Source organism: Tursiops truncatus, chromosome 5 (genome assembly GCF_011762595.2).
Source record: "Tursiops truncatus isolate mTurTru1 chromosome 5, mTurTru1.mat.Y, whole genome shotgun sequence".
Lineage (NCBI taxonomy): Eukaryota > Metazoa > Chordata > Mammalia > Artiodactyla > Delphinidae > Tursiops > Tursiops truncatus.
Window position 1 is genome coordinate 143,461 of NC_047038.1, and position 22,772 is coordinate 166,232.

At 55.5% G+C, this 22,772-nt stretch overlaps 1 protein-coding gene across 2 annotated transcripts in view; it reads left to right on the forward strand.

Moving 5' to 3' along the window:
* Positions 1 to 2,198: 2,198 nt before the first annotated feature.
* PDE6B (phosphodiesterase 6B) overlaps positions 2,199 to 22,772 on the forward strand; it is a 28,743-nt gene continuing 8,169 nt past the window's right edge. Inside the window, exons 1-12 of one of the 2 annotated variants that reach the window (XM_033856437.2) lie at positions 2,199 to 2,666; positions 5,323 to 5,475; positions 5,807 to 5,896; positions 18,033 to 18,173; positions 18,265 to 18,339; positions 19,208 to 19,272; positions 20,077 to 20,143; positions 20,289 to 20,336; positions 21,023 to 21,172; positions 21,359 to 21,502; positions 21,897 to 21,962; positions 22,470 to 22,616. In XM_033856437.2, coding sequence (XP_033712328.1) covers positions 2,199 to 2,666; positions 5,323 to 5,475; positions 5,807 to 5,896; positions 18,033 to 18,173; positions 18,265 to 18,339; positions 19,208 to 19,272; positions 20,077 to 20,143; positions 20,289 to 20,336; positions 21,023 to 21,172; positions 21,359 to 21,502; positions 21,897 to 21,962; positions 22,470 to 22,616 — 1,614 coding nt within the window. Of the gene's footprint in view, positions 2,667 to 5,322; positions 5,476 to 5,806; positions 5,897 to 17,586; positions 18,174 to 18,264; positions 18,340 to 19,207; positions 19,273 to 20,076; positions 20,144 to 20,288; positions 20,337 to 21,022; positions 21,173 to 21,358; positions 21,503 to 21,896; positions 21,963 to 22,469; positions 22,617 to 22,772 lie in introns of those variants that run through there. The other variant, XM_033856438.2, reaches the window with a different exon arrangement.

Consider the following 22,772-nt stretch of genomic DNA (forward strand, 5'->3'; position numbering starts at 1 on the left):
GTGAGGCTGCTGGGCACCTCCACCCCGGGAGCCGCACCTCTGCTCCCACACCTGCAAGCACGTTAGGGCTGGGGGCAGCAAGACCCACCAGTAGATCACTCACTGCCCCCGGTGTCCCGCGAGAGCGCTCCGCACCGACCCTGCGCTGCAGCCCCGCCGAGCCCCTCCAGCGGGGGTGCCTCTGGGCCCAGGGCCGTGCCCCCAGCCCCGCCAGAAGCGGGCGCGCCTCGCACAGCTGAGCGCCACGCCTACGTCCCGCCCTCTTCAGCCCTGCGGGAAGCGGAGAGGCGAGAGGCACAAGCAGGCAGGGTGGGCCCGGGTGGCGTGAGCGGAGGGTCCGGGAAGCATCCTCCCAGAGACCCGCTCGGCCAGAAGGCTGCCTCGTGGGCACTGCCCTCACATCCAGGTGTGACCTGGACTCCAGCTCTGGGGGGCTCTGGAAGCCGTCTGGGGCTGAATTCAAGCGCGGTGACCACAGCCCTGGCCGCAAAGCCAAGCACCAGCGCCCGCCCACAGCACCTCCCACGCGTGTGGCTGTCCCTCGGCCCCAGTCACACTCACTATTTTCAGGGAAGTGGGGGACCTCAGAGCCGACCCGTGAAAAGAATCTGTTGGTGACTGAGCGGAGGCAGGAACGTCGCGGCCCGAGGCCAGTGCCCGCGCTTGGCCCGCTGGGCCCACTGTGGCCGGTACAGCTGCCGGGAGCCCGCCCGAGGCGCACGCGGAAGGCTCCCTGGAACGGACTCGTGCAAACACAAGGGGCGCAGGCGCCACACGCAAATGCGCGCGTGCACGTTTCTACCAGCTCAGTGCACGCGAAGCGTGCCTCCCAGTTCGGAGCATAACAATATAGACACAGGCAGCATGAGAAAGACAGAGACACTTCAGGCTCTGGCCCTCCTGGCCCTCGGTGACTCCTGGTTCCAGCTGAGCTGCTCTGCTCCCGTCTCTGCACAGGGTGGTTAGCATCCCTCTGGCTGCTGCAGAAGGTGAGCCCAGAACGCCAGGCGCCCACCCAACCTTCGTGAGTGATGTTCACGGCTGGTCACACACACATCGCGGTGTGACACGGTGTGACATGGTGTCACACCGTGGACAGAGCTCCCACCCCCAGCTGTCCAGCAGTCCCCGGGCACACGTGCGCACTCACGCACGCACACACCCTCGTCCTCGTGCGCACCCAGCACCCACGCACATGTAAGCACACACACTCACGTATGCACACACATCTGCACATGGTTTCTGTGTGGCGTGAAGGGCACTCCTGCAACCAGAGAGTCAGACTGACCTGGGATGAGTCCTCCAGTCGTAACCCCCAACCTCTCTTATCGCTCCCTGGCTCACAGGGAGGCTAATGACTGTCTGACCCGGGGGAGGAGGGCCGCGCCCTCAGCGGGAGAGCTGGCTGCCGTCTGGGCCCAGGGAGCCCTGATTGGGGCACGGACGCTCGAGAATGATCCCGTCGGTAAATATGGCAGTGCCGGCCCTGCAGCTGCGGGCGCTATGCGAGGAGAGGGTCCAGCAGCATGAATAAGGGTCCCAATAAGTAGGAATTAGGCCGAAAGGGAGATGCGTGCTGGGCATTCGCCAGGACCGTTTCTAACTAAGGCTGCTGCCTCTTAACAGACAAGAGCCGCCTTCTCGCCACAGAAGAGAAGGGAAAGGCCCCCTTACGGTCGCACCCCCACACCTTCCTCCCTTCTCCCCGCTTCCCTCCGTGGACGTGGGCAGCCCTGTCGGGGGTCCCTCCACCTCCCCAAGGCAGAGCTGGTGCCCTGCCACCCCACCACACCTCAGCCCGCGTCTGGGGGCCCAAGAGACTTGGAGCTACCTGTCGGACCATCCCAAGTCCTCGGGCGGCCGCTCAGGCAGAAGGGGTCATGGCACTCCAGGGGTTACCCCTCTCCAGGGGTTACCCCTCTCCAGGGGTTGGGTGTGAGGGCTTATCCCAGCGCCCAGGATCCCTGCCTCAGGCAGAAGGCCCTGAGCTGTTCCGCTGCAGCCCCCAGTCCAGGGGGTCTGATTTTCCAGGAAGGAAGCGGGCAGTCCGGGACCAAAGGGGAGGGAGGGAGAGCAGGCGTGGGCACACCAGCTGGTACGGTAATCAGCGCTAAGAAAGGCTTTGCTGATGACAGTGTTTGCGGGAGGGCCTTGTGCGCTGGGGGCTGCCGCTTCTGTCAGACGGGCAGCCGGACACCATGAGCCTCAGCGAGGAGCAGGTGCAGACGTTCCTGGACCAGAACCCTGGCTTTGCGGACCAGTACTTTGGAAAGAAGTTGAGCCCTGAGGATGTGGCCAGCGCCTGCGAGGATGGGTGCCCGGCGGGCTGCACCAGTTTCCAAGAGCTGTGCCAGGTGGAGGAGAGCACGGCCCTGTTCGAGCTGGTGCAGGACATGCAGGAGAGCGTGAACATGGAGCGCGTGGTCTTCAAGATCCTGCGACGTCTCTGCTCCATCCTGCATGCCGACCGCTGCAGCCTCTTCATGTACCGCCAGCGCAATGGCACGGCCGAGCTCGCCACGCGCCTCTTCAGCGTGCAGCCCGGCAGCGCCCTGGAGGACTGCCTGGTGCCTCCTGACTCCGAGATCTTCTTCCCGCTGGACATTGGGGTCGTGGGCCACGTGGCTCAGACCAAGAAGGTGGTGAATGTCAAGGATGTGACGGAGGTGGGTCCTGGGCCTCGTGGGAGTTGGCGAAGTGTTCCCACAGTCCCCGAAGGATGGGTCAGCCCACTGGCTGTGAGGGGGCCCTCGGCTTTTAGGAAGGCGGCCAGAGAGGCAAGTGGAACAGGTCCAGGCCAGAGCTCGCGGGAAGGAAGGAGGCCCTGGGGTGGCTGGGAGGGCAGCCTGGGCAGGCCCTGCTGCCCCCTTGACCTATGATTCCCTGGATGGGGGTTTGGGAGGACGGCGTCTGAGCAGGGGCTGGCGCAGAGGCCCAGAATGGAGGGGCCAGTGGACCCCAGAGCCCTAACCATACTGCTCACTGGGGCGAGCAAGTTTGGGGGTTCAGGAGAAGCTGGTCCAGGTTCCCTGGTCGTCCAATGGTTAGGACTCGGCAGCTTCACTGCCACGGCCTGGGTTCAGTCCTGGAACTGAGATCTGCAGGCATCACAGCCAAAAAAGAAGAAGCAGCAGCAGCAGCTGGTCCAGGAGGGGGCAGGAGGGGTGGACGCAGTGAGTGCCTGGAGCGGAGAAGTCTGGGAGGACAGGTTCTGGTTGGACGGGAGGGAGGGGGAGGCCAATGACACTTCTGGGGGTGGGGCGGGGTGCCAGGAGGACAGATGCCCCAGGGGAGAGGGCGGCTGGGACTGGGGGGAACCACGCCTGTTGGACACGTGTGAGGGACAGGGCCCCGAGGGGGCGCAGGGAGAGCCGGCCGCCTTCTCCCGTCCCCTCCGTCCCACCCCAGAGAGGGCTGCTGCTATGGCCTGGGAGCGGGAAGCAGGAGCCTCAGGCTGGCTCACCTCCTCCACTTTCTGTGAAGGAATCCAGAGGGCGTTACCCAGCGGGACGGGCCTCCGCCAAAGCAGCCAATGTCCCCTCGTCCCTGGAGACAAACGGACGTGTGGACGGACCCCCAGACCCCTGGCTCCTTGGCTGCAATCCTCTTAAACTTATCTGCTCAAACAAGCCTCGGCCCAGCGACCTGAATATAGTAATCTCTCAGATTAGCTTCATCTTCACTTCCTTTTTAGGAAACGGGTCACCCGTGAATTGGGATGTCAGGAGCATAAATTACCAGGAACAGAAGTGCGGCAGGAATGGGGGGAATGGGGGGCTACAATGAGTGCCTCCCCTGCCACCCCCGCCTCTCCCACTACATCTTGCCCCCTCCCTTCTGTGAGCCTCCAGCTGCACCCCCCACCTGTGCTCTTGGTGTCTCTGAGGGTCTGGTTCAAACTGCCTGTGCCCGCCCCGGGGCGGGGCTGTCTCTCCCTGGGGCTCAGCTCCCTCTGATGTTTTCACAACTGCCCAGCACGCTAGATGCCTCCTTCATGGGGCAGGGGCATGGCATTCGCCTTAATCCTCAGGGCTACGCTGCAGTGGAGCAGAGACCAGGGTCAAAATCAGCAAAAAGTCGAGTCTCCAATAAGTGTATCATGAAGCCCAGATGTCACTTTATGGAGGGGAAACTGAGACAGAGCCTGTGTCCCACCGTGGCGGGGGGGTGTGGACAGCGGTGGCCAGAGGGGGCGCCGCAGGGCTGTGATGTCACCCCGCCACCCCTCTGTGGCCCCTGAGACCCCAGGGCTCATGGGGAGGCAGCCGGGCAGGAGGTCCCAGAGGGTCCGGCATGTCGCCAAGGCATCTAGACCCTGTCGAGGTGGGCGGCTGGCCGTGGGAGGAAATTCCCAGGAGCCGGGGTGGCTCACAGGAGGGAGGAGGGGGCAGGACTGCACAAGCCGTGCGGAGCACAGCTGGGTCAGGAGGCGGGGGGCCCGGGATGCTGTGGTGACCGATGGCTGGGTCTGGGCAGTGGAAGCAGAGAGCTGGGGGCACTTTAAAGAAGTGGGTTGGGCCGGAGGGGCAGGGAAACACCAAGGCCCAGGTCCTCTCTGTGCGGCGGAGGGTGGATGCCGATCCTTGGAATGGGGACAGGGGCGGGCAGGTGTTTCTGGCAGTGAGATCAGGGGCAATGGGCCTGAGGCTGGTCGCACTCAATCAACTGGGCCAGGACAAAGCTCAGATGAGCTGTTCCCTGTGGAGACAGACCTGAGAGCCCTTCCACTGACTAGGGAGAGGCCCCAAAGAGCAACTCTAAGGCTGGAGGAACCTGCCCTGGGGGCCAGAGTTGGGCAAGGGTCTCATCTTGGGGCAGGAAGCCCGCTGGAGCGTGGGCCCAGGAGACGCCCCCCGGGGCGTGGCAGATAGGTCCTGGGTATGGGAGGTGGCCCAGGGTGGCTGAGGGCAGCAGGAGATGGCAGCCTAGACAAGGAGGGGCTTGGGGACAGGCAGACTAGACAGACTCAGGAGACATCTAGAAGGCCAGTCGGCCAGATGGCAGCAGACGTGGGAGGAGCTAGGTCTGCCCGCAGCCCAGGGGGCGTGCAGAGCCTGCAAGGCCTCTGCAGAGCCCGTGGATCGAGAGCTGGGGGTCGCTCGCTCTGAGATGGGGTGATAGAGACTGAGGCAGGCTGGAGCCCCGAGGGCAGGCCATTGGCTGTGTCCTCATGTGCTTCCCAGGCTCCTGATACCCGGGGCATGGCCACCTGGGTCTCAGCCCTGGCCTGGGCAGCTTAGCCCTGACCCCCAGGGACCAGGGAGACCAAGACTCCAGGTCCGCAGAGCGACGGGCTCTCCCTTCTCTCCTCTTGCCTTGCAGTGTCCCCACTTCAGCTCCTTTGCTGATGAGCTGACCGGATATGTGACGAGGAACATCCTGGCCACGCCCATCATGAACGGCAAAGATGTTGTGGCTGTGATCATGGCTGTGAACAAGCTGGACGGCCCGTGCTTCACAAGTGAAGATGAAGACGTGAGTGTCCGGGAGCCCTCTGGACGCGCACACGCGTCTGTCCCCGGGAGCCCTCTGGACGCGCACACGCGTCTGTCCCCGGGTCTTCACGGTCCAGTGCCCGGCGGGGCCCACGCCTGGCAGGTGACGTCTGTGTAGGCACCTCTCCTAGGCTCGGCTCCGAGGGCTCATCTACACGTTTGTGTACACGTCCGCGGCCCGCAGGCTGAGGTCCGTGCTGCGCGTGCGGCCCCGCCTCCAGGCAGCTGGGTGTCTCCTGCACAAGCGCACACCTGGGCGCGCATCTGGAAACCAGGGCTCTGACCTGCTGTTGCCACAACTCCCGTTTCAGGTCTTCCTGAAGTATCTGAACTTCGGGACGTTAAACCTGAAGATCTACCACTTGAACTACCTGCACAACTGCGAGACGCGCCGAGGCCAGGTACCCGCACGCGCTGCCAGCCAGGGCACCCCCGCCGGCTGCAGGCCCTCCGGGCTGCCTGAGCGTGGCCAGGTCCCCCCACCCTGGTCTCCGGACAGAGGCACATGGTTCTGTGGGCACTGGGCAGCCGAGGGAGAGGGCCCGGGGCTTCCGTGGCTGCGGACGCGGAGCTGTGAGTATGCCGAGCTGAGGGCAGCGACGCCGGGTGCCTCGCCCTCGGGCCGCGGGGCTGTGACCACCTGCAAACACGGGCGTCAGCATTCCTCCCTAGAAGCTGCCTCAAGCCTTCTGTGGAAGGAGCAGGGGCGGATTATGACCGTAGAGCAGGGGCTGAGGGTCCCACAGTCCGCGGCCGAGCCTCCCGGTGGGCTCTGCCTCTGGCCACACAGGAGAGCAATGGCTTCCAGGACTGCAGTCGGCTTCCCCCTGAGCGAGGAGGCCCGGGGGCCCCGGGGGGACACGGCGCTCCACCCTCTGTGGCCCGTGCAGAAGGCGGTAGGGGGCGCGGACACGGTGGGGCGGGCAGGGCGTGAGAGAGGGCGCTGGGCAGGGCCTGAGGCCGCAGAGGAGCTGGAAGCCTGCGGCCAGAGGGACTGCAGCGTGGGGCTCCGGAGGGCACGTCGGAAGGCCACCAGGTGGACTCAGCCCCACGCTGTGGGGACGGGGTTGCACGGGGGATTTGTTCGGCCCGCTTCTTTCCTTCTGCCGACATTTGTCTGTGAGTCGGGACTCTCGGGTGTTTCCGGTGCGACCCGACTGATTTCTTTGCTCAGCCTGTTTTCTCAGCAGCTCCTGCGCCCTCTGACATGCCCATCGACCCCATCTGTTTGGTTGTTTGGTGGGTGGATTTTTTTGGTTTGGGGGTTCTGCACCTCCTTATTCTCTGGCACTACAAAATGCTTCCATCTCATTTGTATTTTCCGTCCCAGTCCTGGAATTAGCCATTCCTCAAGGAGTACTGGTTCTTTTTGCTGGAGACGGTCTTAGAAACAACGACCTGGGCACCAGGTGTGATCTTGGCTTGGCGTGTCATAGCTTCTAGGTCCTCTCAGCTGACGGAGCGAGGAGATAGGTGTGTGTCTGCAAGCCCATGCAGGTGCACGTCTGTAAATACTTCTGCGTGTAACCATCTGCATCTGTATCAAGTTAAGCCTGAGTTCTTGCTGATGCCACCAACCCCCATCATCCCCACGTGGATCATTCTGGTCTCCGCCACCCACCCCCCCACGCTACACGGAGACCCCTGGCTCCCGTCCTCTGCCGTCCACTTAACGTCGTTGTCCAGCCCCCTTGCACGCGTACAGCAGGGTACCTGTGACCCATGAGAAACAAGTTCATCACTGGAGCACAGAGATGTGTGCAGTTCCTTTGCCTTTACTCTTGCAGACGCCATGTATTTCCAAAAACGCTGAGGTCAGCACCTTTTCCCCACCCGCTTCCGTGAGGAGATCTCTTGCATTCTCTTGTCACAGTCTGCATTCTTTCCTGGAATCCCCCATCCTACCAAATGATGTTTAAATTTGCAAACACTATGGTTCATTCTTTGTGCTGTAAATTTCTATAGGTCTTGACAAATGCATCATGACATGTACCCACCATTACAGTGTCATAAAGAATCATTTCACCACCCTAAAGACCCCCACCTCCACCAAAGCCCTGACAACTACTGATATTGTCACTGTCTCCATAGTTTTGCCTTTTGTAGCATGTCATGCGCTTGGAATCACATGGTATGGAAGCTTTTAGGACTGGCTCTTTTCGCTTGGTGCTGTGCATGTAGGTGGCTCTTTTCGCTTGGTGCTGTGCATGTAGGTGGCTCTTTTCGCTTGGTGCTGTGCATGTAGGTGGCTCTTTTCGCTTGGTGCTGTGCATGTAGGTGGCTCTTTTCGCTTGGTGCTGTGCATGTAGGTGGCTCTTTTCGCTTGGTGCTGTGCATGTAGGTGGCTCTTTTCGCTTGGTGCTGTGCATGTAGGTGGCTCTTTTCGCTTGGTGCTGTGCATGTAGGTGGCTCTTTTCGCTTGGTGCTGTGCATGTAGGTGGCTCTTTTCGCTTGGTGCTGTGCATGTAGGTGGCTCTTTTCGCTTGGTGCTGTGCATGTAGGTGGCTCTTTTCGCTTGGTGCTGTGCATGTAGGTGGCTCTTTTCGCTTGGTGCTGTGCATGTAGGTGGCTCTTTTCGCTTGGTGCTGTGCATGTAGGTGGCTCTTTTCGCTTGGTGCTGTGCATGTAGGTGGCTCTTTTCGCTTGGTGCTGTGCATGTAGGTGGCTCTTTTCGCTTGGTGCTGTGCATGTAGGTGGCTCTTTTCGCTTGGTGCTGTGCATGTAGGTGGCTCTTTTCGCTTGGTGCTGTGCATGTAGGTGGCTCTTTTCGCTTGGTGCTGTGCATGTAGGTGGCTCTTTTCGCTTGGTGCTGTGCATGTAGGTGGCTCTTTTCGCTTGGTGCTGTGCATGTAGGTGGCTCTTTTCGCTTGGTGCTGTGCATGTAGGTGGCTCTTTTCGCTTGGTGCTGTGCATGTAGGGTAGCCCATTTCTTTTTTTTTTTTTTAAGCATCTTTATTGGCGTATAATTGCTTTACAACGGTGTGTTCGTTTCTGCTGTATAACAAAGTGAATCAGCTACACATATACATACATCCCCATATCTCCTCCCAGCCCATCTCTTTTTGTTGCTGAATAGTATTCCAATGTCTGGATGCATTACAATTTATTTAGCCATTCACCCATGGAAGGACATGTTGACTGCTTCCAGCTTGGGGCAATTATGAATAAAACTGCTATAAACATTTGTAGACAGGTTTTTGTGTGGGTACAAGTTTTCAATTCGGTTGAGTTAATACCAAGGTGTGTGATTGCTGGATAATATGGTGTAATTGTGTTTAACTCTGTGAGAAACTGTGCAGAAGTGGCTGTACCGTTTCACATTCCCATCAACAATGAATGAAAATTCCTGTCACTCTGCATCCTTGTCAGCTTTTGGTATTGTCAGTTATTTAGATTTTAGTCATTCTAATAGGAGTTTCGTATTATTGTTTTAAATTACAACTCTCTAATGACAAATGATGTGGAGGATCTTTTCATGTACTCATTTGCCAACTGTATATCCTACTCTTTGGTGAGGTGTCTGTTCAGATCTTTTGCCCAATTTAAAATTATGTTGTCTGTTTTCTTACTGGTTAGTTTTAAGAGTTTTTTTTGTAAAACTGGGGTTTACGTCCTTTATCAGATATGTATTTTGCAAATGTTTTCTCCAGAAGTATAGCTTGTCTTTTCATTCTCTTACCAGTGCATTTGGAAAAACAGAAGTTGTACATTCTCTTTTTTTTAAATCGAGTGTAGTTGATTTACAATGTTGTGTTAATTTCTGCTGTACAGCAAAGTGATTCAATTGTACATATGCATACATTCTTCTTGAATATTCTTTTCCATTATGGTTTATCACAGGATATTGAATATAGTTCCCTGTGCTGTACAGTAGGCCCTTATTGTTTACCCATCCTGGATATACTCATGTAAGTGGTATTGTGTTCTTAATTTCAAGTTCCAATTGTTCATTGCTGGTATAAAGGGAAGCAGCTGACTTTTGTATGTCAACCTTGTTATCCTGTGACCTTAAGACAATAACTAGTTCCAAGAGGTTTTAAAGATTGATCCCTTGGTATTTTCACATAGATGATCATGTCATCTGCAAACAAAGACAGTTTTTCTCCTTCCCTACCCATGTCTATCCATTGTTCTTCCTTTCCTTGCCTTATTGCGTTCGCTGGGACTTTCAGTACGATGCTGACTGAGCGGTAAGAGGGGCATCCTTGTCCGGCTCCCAGTATTAGGGAAAGAAGCAGTTTCTCACCATCAGGTATGACATCCACTGTAGGGTTTTTGTAGAATTTTTATCTAGTTGACCAAGTTCCCCTCTATTTCCACTTTGCTGAGAGCTTTTATTCCGAATGAGTGTTCGATTCTGTCAAATATTTTTCTCCATCAATTGATGTGATCGTGTTATTTTTTTCTTCTTTAGCCTGGTAATATGATGGATTACATTAATTGATTTTCAAATGCTGGACCAGCCTTGTGCACCTGGGATAACTCTCACTTGGTCACGGAGCATAATTATTTATATATACTATTGCATTTGTTTCACTAATATTTTGTTAAGAATTTTGGTACCTATGCTCACGAGAGATTTTGGCCTGTAGTTTTTCTTTCTTGTAATGGCTTTATTTGGTTTTTGTATTAGGGTAATGCTGGCCTCAGGGAATGGGTTAAAATGTCTTCCTCTGCTTCCATTTTCTGGAAGAGATTGTAGTGAATTGGTGTAGTTTCTTCCCTAAATGTTTTGTAGAATTCGCCAGTGAATCCATCAGGGATTGGTGGTTTCTTTTTGGAAGGTTATTAATTATTGATCCGATGTCTTTAATACTTATAGCTCTATTAGGATTATTCTATTTCTCCTTCTGTGGGTGTTGGTAGTTTGTGTCTTTCAAGGCATTGAAACATTCATTTAATCTAAGCTATTTAATCTAGATTATTAAATTGCGGGGCAGAGAGTTTTACAATTTATTACTTATTTTCTTCTGCCTCCTTTAGGCTTAAATTAGTCTTCTTTTTCTAGTTTCCTAGGATTAGATTATTGATTTTAGATCTCTCTTCTTTTCTGATATGTACATTCAATGCTGTAAATTTCCCTACAAGCACTGCTTTCACTGCATCCCACAAAGTTTGACATGTATGTATTTCCATTTTCATTTAGTTCGACATCTTTCTAAATTTCTCTTGAGACTTCTTCTCAAGAGAAATGTATTAATTAGAAGTGTATGGTTTAATCTGTTTTGGAATTTTCCAACATCTTTCTGTTAATGACTTCTAGCTTATTGCCCTGTGGTATGAAAATGTATTCTTTATGATTTTTAATTCTTTCAAATGTGTTAAGATGTGTTTTGTGGCCCAGAGTATGGTCTCTCTTGGCGAATGTCCCATGTGACCCTGAGAAGAATGTGTATTCTGCTGTTGTTGGATGAAGTAGTCTATAGATATTCATTATATCCATTGCTGTTTAGTTCAACTATTTTCTTACTGATTTTCTGCCTGCTGGATCTATCAATTCACTGAAAGAAGAACATTGACGTCTCCAGCTATAGTAGTGGATTTATCCATTGCTTCTTGCAGTTCTAGTAGTTTTTCTTTACGGAATTTGGTGCTCCGTTGTTAGGTGCATAATACACAGTAAGGGCTGTTATGTCTTCTTGGAGAAATGACCCCTTTATCGTTATGTAATAGCCCTCTTTACTCCTGATCATTTTTCTTCTTCTGAAGTCTGCTTTGTATAAAATTAATATAACTATTTAGCTTTCTTTTGATTGCTGTCAGCATGGTATATATTTCTGCATCCCTTTAATTTTTCCCAATTATTTTCATTGTGGTAAAATACACATAACAAAAAATTTACTATCTTAATCATTTTTAATCTACAGTTCAGTGGTATTAACTACATTCATGTTGCACAACCATCTCCACCGTCCATCTCCAGAGCTCTACACAGCTTCCCAAATTGGAACTCTATCCTCATTAAGCACTAACCCCCCGGTACCCCCATCCCAGCCCCTGGAAGCCACATTCTACTTTCTGTTTCTGTGAGTTTAGCTCATACAGGTGCAACCCTACAGTATTCGTCTTTCTGTGACTGGTTTATTGCACTGAGCAGAATGTCCTCAAGGTTCGTCCCTGTTGTATCATATTACAGAATTTTCTTCCTTCTTGAGGCTGAATAGTATTCCATTGTAGGTACAGGCCGCACTTTGCTTATCTATTCGTCTGTTGCTGGGCGCTTTTGTTGCTTCCGCATTTTAGCCATTGTGAATAATGCCGCTGTGAACATGGGTGTACAAATACCTCTTTGAAACCCTGCTTTCAATTCTTTTGAGTGTATGCCCAGAAGGGGAAACGATGGATCATATGGTAATTCTGTTTAATTTTTGAAAGAACTTCCATACTGTTTTCCAAAGTGTCTACACCATTTTACATTCCCACCAACAGTGCAAGGCAGTCCCGATTTTTCCACATCCCTGCCAAGACTTGTGTTCTGTTTTGTTTTGTTTCTAACACTAGTCATCCTAACGGCTGTTAGTTAGTTCTGACTGTAGTTCTGATTTGCATTCCCCTAATGATTAGTGATATTGGTCATCTTTTCATATGCTTATTGGTCATTTGTATTTTTTCTTTGGAGAAATGTCTATTCAAGTTCTTTGCCCATTTTTAAATCTGGTTGTTTGTTTTTGTTCTTGTTGTTGAATTTTAGGAGTTCTCTACATAATCTGGGTATTAATCCCTTATCAGAAGTGTGATTTGCAAATATTTTCTCCCTTGTGCGTTGCCTTTTTACTCTGTTGATGGTGTCTTTTGATGCACAAAGGTTTTTAATTTTCAGAAAGTCCAGTTTGCTATTTCTTTCTTTTGTTGTTAGTGTCTTTCAATTCATATCCAAGCAATCATTGACAAATCCAATGTCATGAAGCTTTTTTCCTGTGTTTTCTTCTGAGTTCATAGTTTTGCGTGTAGATATCTGGTTTTCCTGGTACCATTTGTTGAAAAGACTGCCCTTTCCCCACTGGATGGTCTTGGCATTCTTGTCAGAAATCATTTGGCCATATATGCTAGGGTTTATTTTTGGACTCTATAAGCTATTCTTTTGGTCTGTAGGTCTGTCTTTATGCCAGTATCACATGTTTTGATTAATACAGGTTTGTACTATGCTTTGAAATCAGAAGATATGAGGCCTCCGGTTTTGTTCTTTCTCAAGGTTGTTTTGACTATTCAGGGTCCCTTGAGCGTCTATATGAGCTTTAGGATGGGTTTTTCTACTTCTGCAAAAACATCATTGAGATTTTGATACGGATTACATTCAATTTGTAGGTCACTTTGGGTAGTATTGACACTGTAACAATATTAAGTCTTCCAATTCATGAGCAAAGGATGTCTTTCTAAGTATTAATCTATTTCAGCGATGTCTTATAGTTTTCATCGTTACAATAATTCCAGCAATTGTTGTAATTGCTCATGTATTTACCTTTGCTGGGATCTTTATTTCTCCATACAGCTTTGAGGTCCTTTCATTTCACCTGCAGGACAGCTCTTGCAGGGCAGGTCTAGTGGTCATGAACCCCCTCAGCTTTTGTTTTTCTGGGGACGTCAATTTCTCCCTCGCTTCTGAAGGACAGCTTTGCTGTTATTTTTTCTTCTTCTTTTAGGCACTTTGAATACATCAGGCCACTGCCTTCTGGGCCCAAAGTTCCTGATGAGAAATCTGCTGATAAACTTACTGAGGATCCCTTGTATGCGATGAGTCACTTCTCTCGCTGCTCTCAAGGTTCTGTCTTTCGACAGCTTGATTATAATGTGTCTTGGTGTGGGTGTCTTTGAGTTCATCCTACTTGGTGTGTTTTGAACTTCTTGGGTGGAAATATGCATGTCTTTCATCAAATTCCAGGGGTTTCCAGGCTTTATTTCTCCAAATATTCTCGCTGTGTGTCCATCTGCCCTAGGTGAGGTCTAGCCCATCTCCCTTGGAGGAGGTGTTCTGAGTGGCTCTCATTCTGCCCTTGCTTTGAGGCTTGCTTTCTCCCAGCTTCCTCTCGGCCAAGCCCCTTAACCTAACTGCTGTGAAGACATCTCCCCAAATTCGTATCAGCAGCTCCATAACAGTTGCCTCAAGGCAAGATTCAAATCCAGCCCCACATACCCCGGGTGCGGGCCTAGTGAGGCACGTCTGGAGCATTTTCCGGGTCTTGCCCCACCACACACACTTTCCCCCAGTGGACCTCCCCCAGGGGATTGTGTTCCCTCTATAGGAAAGTCAGGTCTCAGGAGAAGCCAGGGTTTTGATTCTCTGCCTGTCATGTCCTGAGTCCCCACCTCCCTCTCTGGATACCCCGCTTTTCTGCTCCCTCTCATGCAGACCGTCTCAGGGTCCCTGTCCTTCTGCACCTCTCATCAGCCACCCCAACTCAGCAGTCAGAGCCATACTTTGAAAACTTAGGTCCTGTCACTTGGTGGTCTTCAGGGACTCCCCTGCACCTTTCTGGCTCACCCCATTCCACCATTCCGCCCCAGCCATGCTCCCCTCAGGGGCCTCTGTATTTGCAGGTCCCTCTGCCAAGAATACCGTCCCACATACCCCATGGCTCCTCCGTGGAGAGATCTCCCCCGACCTGAGCATCCCCACACTCTGGCCCTGTATTCCCTACCCAACTCCACCTGCCGCATCCCCTGCATTTACTCATCTCCCTGTGCCGAGCCTTCTGGTTGGTTGGTTTTTCATGTTCTAGCTGCCACCCGCTCCCCACTTTAGAAAGTGAATTCTAAGAGTTGGGGATTTTTGTCTGTTCTGTTGTCAAGTTATACCAGACCTAAAGCAGGCAATAAATATCATTCCAGTAAATGAATTTCTGACACTTAGGAAACACGACTATCTGGAGACTCGTTTCCAGCTCTTCAGACCGCGTGCACGTACAGACGTGCTTTCGGTGGGAGTTCTAAAGGGAACTTCCAACAATGGGCATACACGTCTCAATTAAGTGCTTTGATTTCCACTCAGACGTCGCCTAATCCCAGTAGAAAGCCGTTTCTGAGACCTTACACTCTGAATGGCATTTTAAAGAAACCTAATTACTTCACAGCTCTCCCTCACAGCTCTTTTTGAAAAGAAAAGTCTAAAATGAACCAAGCCTGGCTGCCACGTTGCCTGTGGTTCAGCCTGGTGCCCGCTTCTTCCTCGTGCTGTAGGGGAGCCCCGACCTCCAATTAAAGCAGTTCTCAGCACAGTGCCCACCCTTCCCTCCCCCAGACCTTAGCAGCCCTGCAGGGTCCTAGGCCCCCCTCCCCAAGTCAAGAACCACTGTCAGTCCTTCCTGATCACTATCTCCATGGACTCTGGCTCAGGGGCTCCCGTTAATCCCTTTTTGAGAGTGTCTCAGCCACTTTGGTCAGAGGCCATAGAAGCAACAAAGAAATCATAGGTTTGGCCCTGGGATGTTGGAATTTATCTCAGACCTGCTGCGTCAAGCTGACTGGCCAGCTTTAGCTGTGGTTCCCCCTGCCCAACGGTCCATGTTGCACCACAGCTGGATGAAAGTCCCCAGGGGTGCAGGGCCTTGGCCTCCGTGCTGCCCCCCAGGCTGTGCTTTTGTCCACGACCCACTGGCTGGTGTGAAGACTGGAGCATGTGTGCTGCCCCTCCCAGGATGGGGTGGGAGACGTCCCGATGCAGGAGCTACAGAGAGAGCATACAGGCTCAGATGCTGTCGCGCAGCCCTGATCTGCGAACAAGTGGAAGCGTTCAGAGGTCAGGATATGTGAGTCTGAAGCAGCAAGGAGGGGCTGGCTCTCCTCCACCCCGGGCGGTGCAGGCTGGTTCTGTCATCGCAGCTCCCACCGCGATGTCACTGGACGTGAGGTTGGGAAGAGACGGGCCACAGTGTGGACCTCCTTTCCACCATCAGAAACCTTAGGAGTATGAAAACAGTGAACTGTAGTGAAATAATGAGGAAGCAATGCATTTGCATATTTATTACCTTTGCCTTAATGTAATTTTCTTAATTTTTAATTTAATTTAATTTATTTTTTGGTCGCATGGGTTGTGAGATCTTAGTTCCCCAAACAGGGATTGAACCCACTCCCTTGGCAGTGAAAGCCCCCTTCTTGGGGGCTGGAAAACTCTAAACCCTGACCTGGCAGTGGCTACAGGTGCCTCCGAAGATGCCTGCACCTCACTCAGGGTGCACCCTGGACGCAACTCACAGAGTTAAAAATGGAAACAGGAAGAAGGGAAGGGCAGAGGCCTGGGGTGGCCCGCGCTCCTGGCTTCAGACCACCGTGGACATGCTGCCTGGCCCGCTGAGCCCCCGTTTCCTTGGGGCCATATTAGTACCTGCTTCAGAGCAGGGTCCAACGTGGGGACTGGTCCTTGGTCCGACTGGGGCACTGGAGGGCAGGGGAGACAGGACACTCTCTGCTGGGACAGAAGGAGGGGACAGGGTGGAGAGTGGAGGGTCTCGCCTAGAGGCTGTGCGGGGACACCTTCTCACTCTGTCCCCCTCCTAGGGGATGAGTTTGGGGACTGAATTACTCAGGTGGCTCAGAAATTAGGTGTGTGGCCCAGATACCCTCACCCCTGAGCTCAGCTGTCCAGGACATCCCTGAGCGCCCGACCTCCCCCACCCTGACATCTGTGACATGGGTTCTGGTCCCAACCAGGACTGGTACCCAGGGATAGCTCAGCGAGTACCTGTGGGATAGATGCACAGGACACTAGCACTCACACACACTCACACTCAGATGCACACATTCGCACACACCCACACTCACAGACTTGCTCTCACTGGCACGCGGGTCTCTCAGAGAGTCTGCCACCTGGGAGTCTCGCACATGTGTCGGGGGAGGGGGGGCTCCATGGTCACCCACACCCACTGCCCTGCATGTCCTTCCTCTGTCAGCTGGTGACTAAGCACCTCAGTCCCCTGCCGCTAACGGCCTGGAAATGAATGCACCCGGCACGGAACTCTCTACCTTCCCCCCACGCGCATTGGGTAAGGATGCCGATCTGCGGCTCCCCAGCTCTGTGACCTCAGGAAAGTCAAGTAACTTCGAGACCTCAGGTTCCCCACCTGTAAAATGGGATAGTGAGGTTCTGCCCTCTGAATGCTGGGAGGATTAAAGATCCTTAGAACAGCGAATCTCGCCGCCTCCCACGCACTCTGCAAATGCAGGCTGAGCACTCAGGGGCCAGGCGCTGCTCTAGCCATGAAAAAGCTGTGCCTCCCAACCTCATGGAGTTTGCGGTCGAGTCCGGAGACAGTGAGACTGTACATCTGAGAGGCCGGGGACGAGATGGGGTGCCGCAGGGCATCTGGTGCCGCAGGTGCTCAAGGAGGGCCTTCCCTGAGCCACTTTAGGCTGAGACTCAAGGATGAGAAAGTTCTGGGCTGAGGGCTGTGAAGGCAGAGAACAGAGCTTGTGCAAAGGCCCTGTGGTTGGTCAGAGCGAGCTTTGAGGTCACAGTGGGAGTGCGATTCAGACACACGGGGCAGAGAGGTGGCGGGGGCAGACCGCCGGGAAAGCCTCCTCCACCAGTGGGGAGAGGTGGGCACGGAGGGGCCGTGGCCGGGCTGCTGGGAAAGCCTCCTCCACCAATGGGGGGAAGTGGGTGCAGAGGGGGCGGGGCCGGGCTGCTGGGAAAGCCTCCTCCACCAATGGGGAGAAGTGGGCACAGAGAGGGTGGGGCCGGGCTGCTGGGAAAGCCTCCCCTACCAATAGAGCGAGATGGGCAGTGGGCTGCCTCCTGGTGAAAGGACTCTAGGGCAAGTGGGGTCTCCAGTGCCCATCCCTACCTGTAACAACAAAGGGTGCAGGTGCTGCAGAGGGCCCCGAGGGTGGCCAGCAGGGAGGGAGCCAGGCAAGGAAGAATTGCAGTGGAGGCGGAGGGGCTGGGCACCAGGCCGCCCTTATTAAAGGTCAGAGGGCACGGAGGTGGTGAGTGAGTGTGAAAGGGTGGGGTCTAGAGGGACCTGCCTGTGGGCCGTGGCTGAGGAGGGGGGAGGAGAGCCCGATGGGTGGCCCTGGACAGCAGCCTGGGGCCCAGTTGGGCGTCAATGTCTGGGGCAGGGTCTGGCCAGGGCCACTCTCAACTCACTTTGCAGAGACCACAAAAGCACTTGACCTCCAGGAAACAATGAACTCCTGTTCTCACGCCCCAGCTTCTCACAGGCTAATCATGGAGGGCTGGCTGGGCAGATCTTTGCCCTTCAAGCTCATGGCAATCGATTTCAGTTTTCACTCATTCCCTCACCAACCCAGCCTGAGGCCAGCACCAGGCAGTGAGCGGCAGGGATGTGGCCAAAGACTGGAGACTTTGCCTTCCAGAAGGTTTGCAGGGCCCGAGGCAGGGAGCAGGGAGTCACGCGCTTGGATCTCAGCCTGGTGCCGGCGCCCTGTTGGGAGAGGCACCGTCACCAGTGTCCCCCAGGGCTCCGAGGTCAGAGCGTGTGTGAATGTGTGTGTCTCAGGCGTGACAGCTCACACCCAGGTGCCGCTGTGGTCAGACGGGTGTGGGCAGGTGTGGCCACGACCCACAGGTATGTCACTCCCCAGGTGCTGCTGTGGTCAGCCAACAAGGTGTTTGAGGAGCTGACGGACATCGAGAGGCAGTTCCACAAGGCCTTCTACACTGTGCGGGCCTATCTGAACTGCGACCGATACTCAGTGGGCCTCCTGGACATGACCAAGGAGAAGGTGAGGCCTCAGCGCCCCAAGGACCTCCCGGCCAGCCTCGCCCAGCTCCGCCGCTGACTCAGTGACTCACTCCCTTCTCTCCTCCACCCAGGAATTCTTTGACGTGTGGCCTGTGCTGATGGGGGAAGCCCCGCCGTACTCAGGCCCACGCACACCTGACGGCCGTGTGAGTCATGAGGTTGGGGGAGGGACAGGCCCTGCCTGTGCACCCTGGATTTCCTGGCTCCAACCCCAGGGTGGGAAGGGGCCTGTCCCGGCCCGACCCAGGGTGGGAGAGGGAAGGAAGGCTAGGGGAAGGGTGTGGGCGCCGAGGACGAGGCTGTGGGCCGGCTGGCTATCTGACCGCTGCAGAGGTCAGGCCCCCGGGGCCATCTCCCCTGACTCCAGCCCTGCAGTGCTTTGGGGCCGAGGGCCAGGCCTGGTCTCCTGACAAGGGTTGTCAGCCTGGTTGTAAAGACCAACATCAGTTCTGGTTGACCCTAACCTCCCGCTGCCCTATTCTTAAATCATTGTAACATCTGCCTGAGTGGGGCTTCGTGGGTGTGTGTGAGCAGGGTAGGGACATGGGCAGGTATCTCTGTCACTTATTGTGCGTCCGACCCGGGTCATACTTCAGAGCGTGGCCATGCCTCAGTCTCCCCTCCTGTCAAATGGGGATAATAACAGGGCATCAGAGGATTCCATGCCAAGTGCATGCAGGATTCTCTGCGCAAAGGCTGGCTGTGACCACGGCTTCTCATAGTTATGTGAGTGTGTGAGTGTGTGTGTGTGTGCGTGTGTGTCACAGACGTACAGGCCTGGGTCAGCTGCGTGCATATGTGTGAAGGAGCACAGGGCCCAGTTTTTGCATGGGCTTGAGTGGGACACAGACGGAGGGAAGACAGATGTAAACCAGAGTGTGTAATGTGTGTCCCACGACGGTTGGCGCGCGTGTACATCGTGTGCACCTGTGTGCCTCTGTGCAGTTATGTGGGCATATGTCTTGACGGGTTCCCGTCGGGGAGCCCCTCACGCTTGCTGGGTCTGTTTCTCAGGAAATCGTCTTCTACAAAGTCATCGACTACATCCTCCATGGCAAGGAAGACATCAAGGTCATCCCGTAAGTGTCGGGCTTTTATGAGGAGCACTGCCCAAGGGCAGGACCACCCCGGACCCCGGCTGGATTGGGCTGAGGACCTGTCGCGGCGGAGTCAGCGGCCCCGGCTTCGGCCCCGCACACCTTGGTGCTCCCTGAGCTGGGGGGCGCGGCGGGATGCGGTGGGGAGGGAGGCCCACTTACTGGTCTGGGAGGAAATGGGTGGGGGCCTGAGGAGGCCCGAAGCCCCACGGCTGTTGGTGCGGGTGCCCAGGGGGTCAGATGAGCTGTCCAGGCGGCCCTGTCAGCAGCGACTGGCCCTTGAGGCCCTCAGGGTCTCGTTTTGGTTGACCCAGACAGCCCAGCAGGTAGAGCCCCCGGCAGGGGAGGCCCAACACTGCACACACAATGGGGCGGGACAGGAGGGGACCCAGCCCAGCGGGCAGCAGAGCCGCGTGGAGCTCAGGGCAGCCCAGAGAGACTGGCAGGCGGCAGCTGGCCATTACCAGCCCTACAGCCGCATGGCCGTGTGGCCTCCGTGGCCCCACTAGCCTGTCAGGACCCCAGCCCGCAGGTCCCATGCAGGGACTGGGATCCAGGGCCAGGCCCTCAGGGGTGACGCGTGCGGCCCCCTGTAGGGCAAGGGGCCTCAGCGTGGGCAGAGGAGGAGTGAGGCCACTCAGGCGCCCCCAGACCTCACCCCTGGCCTCCCCCGTCTTCTTCCAGTCCTTGCCAGCTCCCCACAGCCCACCTGGGGTCAGAGACGGGAATCAGCACGAACACACAGCTGAGCATCTGGTCCTCTGACCCTCTGCTTCTCTCCCACAGCTCACCCCCCGCCGACCACTGGGCCCTCGCCAGTGGCCTTCCAACCTACGTGGCAGAAAGTGGCTTTGTGAGTCCCCCGGAGCCCTTCCCACCGGCCCGTGTGCCCCGGCTTTGCTCACTTGGAAGCTCCTCAGCTTGGACAGAGTCTATGTTAGAGTCATACTGTACATCTGGCCGCTTCAAGTGAAACTGTGTTTCTGGTCCTTTTTCAGATCTGTAACATTATGAACGCCCAAGCTGATGAAATGTTCAAATTTCAGGTACCCGTCTATTCATTCATAGAAAGCGTGTGGTACTTAGGAAAGAAGACATTGTGACTCAGAAAGGAGGGACTGTTTAGGGAACAACCTCACGTCTCACAGGCTAACGGCAGCAAACACGTGTTCCGTACACACAGGTCTGCGTGTTGGCTGGGCACGCCTGTGCCTGGCGAGGGTTCACGTCTGCTCCATGTGGGGACACATGACCAGGGCGGGCTCTTTTCTGAAGTAGGCCTAGGTCAAGTGGACCAGTGGAGACGGGCTTTGTGTCTCGGGGCCTCCTCCAGGAACTGGCCAGGGTCCCTATTTCACCGGCCAGGCATCAGTGGGATGTGAGGTAGGACCCACTGTAAGGCCCACTGGGACGGGGGTGCTAGGCCCCTTGCTCAACAATTATTAGGAACCTGGCAGCAGGGCACTCAGTCAAGCGGGGGGCCTTCCAAGGGTGGGACCCTGTGCGACCACAGCACTCACACAGCGAGGCTGCCCCTGTGGACAAGGCCTCCCTTCTCCTCTGGGGAGAGGTCACAGCACACACCCTTGGGGGCCAACAGACAGGAACAGTGACCCAGTCTCCACAGTCTGAGGGCAGAAGAAGCGAGGTTCACACTCCCTGGCTGACAAGCCGGGCCCGGGCCAGGGCCAGGCCCAGGGCAGCGGTCAGCTCCAGACGCCTCTCCTCGCAGGAAGGGCCTCTGGACGACTCTGGGTGGGTCATTAAGAACGTCCTCTCCATGCCCATCGTCAACAAGAAGGAGGAGATTGTGGGGGTCGCGACGTTTTACAACAGGAAAGACGGGAAGCCCTTCGATGAGCAGGACGAACTCCTGATGGAGGTAAGCGCCTGTCCAGTGGGCCCCAGAGGCGACGCCTGTGTGGCGGGGACACCGCCTGCTCCGGGCCCTGACCCGGCGCGAGAGCCCGGGAGGAGCTGTGAGGCCCCATCCCAGGGGCTGGAGGCCGGCCCCCTGGGAGCCCCCTGCGCACCGGGGGGGCCCGTGGTGGGTGACGCGCTCCTGCAGTCTCTCACGCAGTTCCTGGGCTGGTCGGCGCTGAACGCCGACACCTACGACAAGATGAACAGGCTGGAGAACCGCAAGGACATCGCCCAGGACATGGTTCTGTACCACGTGAGATGCGACAGGGACGAAATCCAGTTGATCCTGGTATGTCGGTGCCCCGCGGGGAGGCGGGGCATCCCAGCAGCAGAGGCACCACCTGCAGCCCACTCGCCGCGCCGCACGGCTGGGCAGCCCTTCTCTGGGCCCCAGGCCCTCAGCTGTGGGCAGGCAGCGACCACGGCCCTTCTGGTCGTGCAGTGCAAGGCCTCCACCGTCATCGCCCTAGTGGAGAGCTTCGACAGGCGTGGAGAGGCAGGGACACGTAGGAACCGAGAGCCGGCTGGGCTCTCATCGTCGCCGTCTCTGAAGCCAGAGGCCTCAGACGGGGCTCCTGGAGGCTCCCGCTGTTCTTTCGTGCCCAATGTCACTTTGTCCCACAGTCAGGAGGGGTGTAGCTGACACTGTCGCTCTGTCTCTTAGCACACGGTCTCTCTCCTAGCCAACAAGAGAGCGTCTCGGGAAGGAGCCTGCGGAATGCGAGGAAGATGAGCTGGGGAGAATCTTGGTCAGAACCTGACTCCCGCCCCCAGGTGGAGACTGGGCGGGCCTGAGGGCGGGGGGGGACGCCTCCATTCCCAGGAGGCCGGAGTGAGCTTGGGCACAGAGCGTGAGCTTGTGATGTTTGCCGCTGATACGCGTCCACGTTCCTGCGCATCGTGTGTGCCCGTGTCAGTGCACGTGTCTGTGTGTCCTTCCGTGTGCCTGTATATTCACGTGTCCTTGTCTCTCTCTGCGTGTGCCTGTGTATGTGCGTATCTTTGTGTTTGTTTCCCTGACAACATCACCGTGTCTGCCCAGCTGGCAAGTTCTCGTTGTTGGGCCACAGGTGGGAGAAGGGGAGAGGAAGGGGGCTGAGCTGGGAGGGGATGTGAGTGCCCCAGGCTACTGGCTTGATGTTACCGGACACCTGGGGTGTCTGATGCTGGACAGAGTGTCCTGAGAGGAGAAGAGGCAAGAAACAGGCGGGGCTTCGGTGGGCCTGCCCGCTTCAGCCCCACAATCCTTCCCACAGAAGCAAGAGCTGCCGGGGCCCACCAAGTTTGATATCTATGAGTTCCACTTCTCTGATCTGGAGTGCACGGAGCTGGAGCTGGTCAAATGTGGCATCCAGATGTACTACGAGCTGGGAGTGGTTCGAAAGTTCCAGATCCCCCAGGAGGTGAGGGGTCATTCATGATCAGGGTCTCAGTTCAGGGAGAGGTGGTCAGGAGTCCCAGGTCCCGCAGGAAGTCTGGGGGCAAACATGTTCATTACAGAATGGACAGTGCAGGCCAGCAAAATATTCAGGGCAAGTGTGCCTAGAACACATGACTGG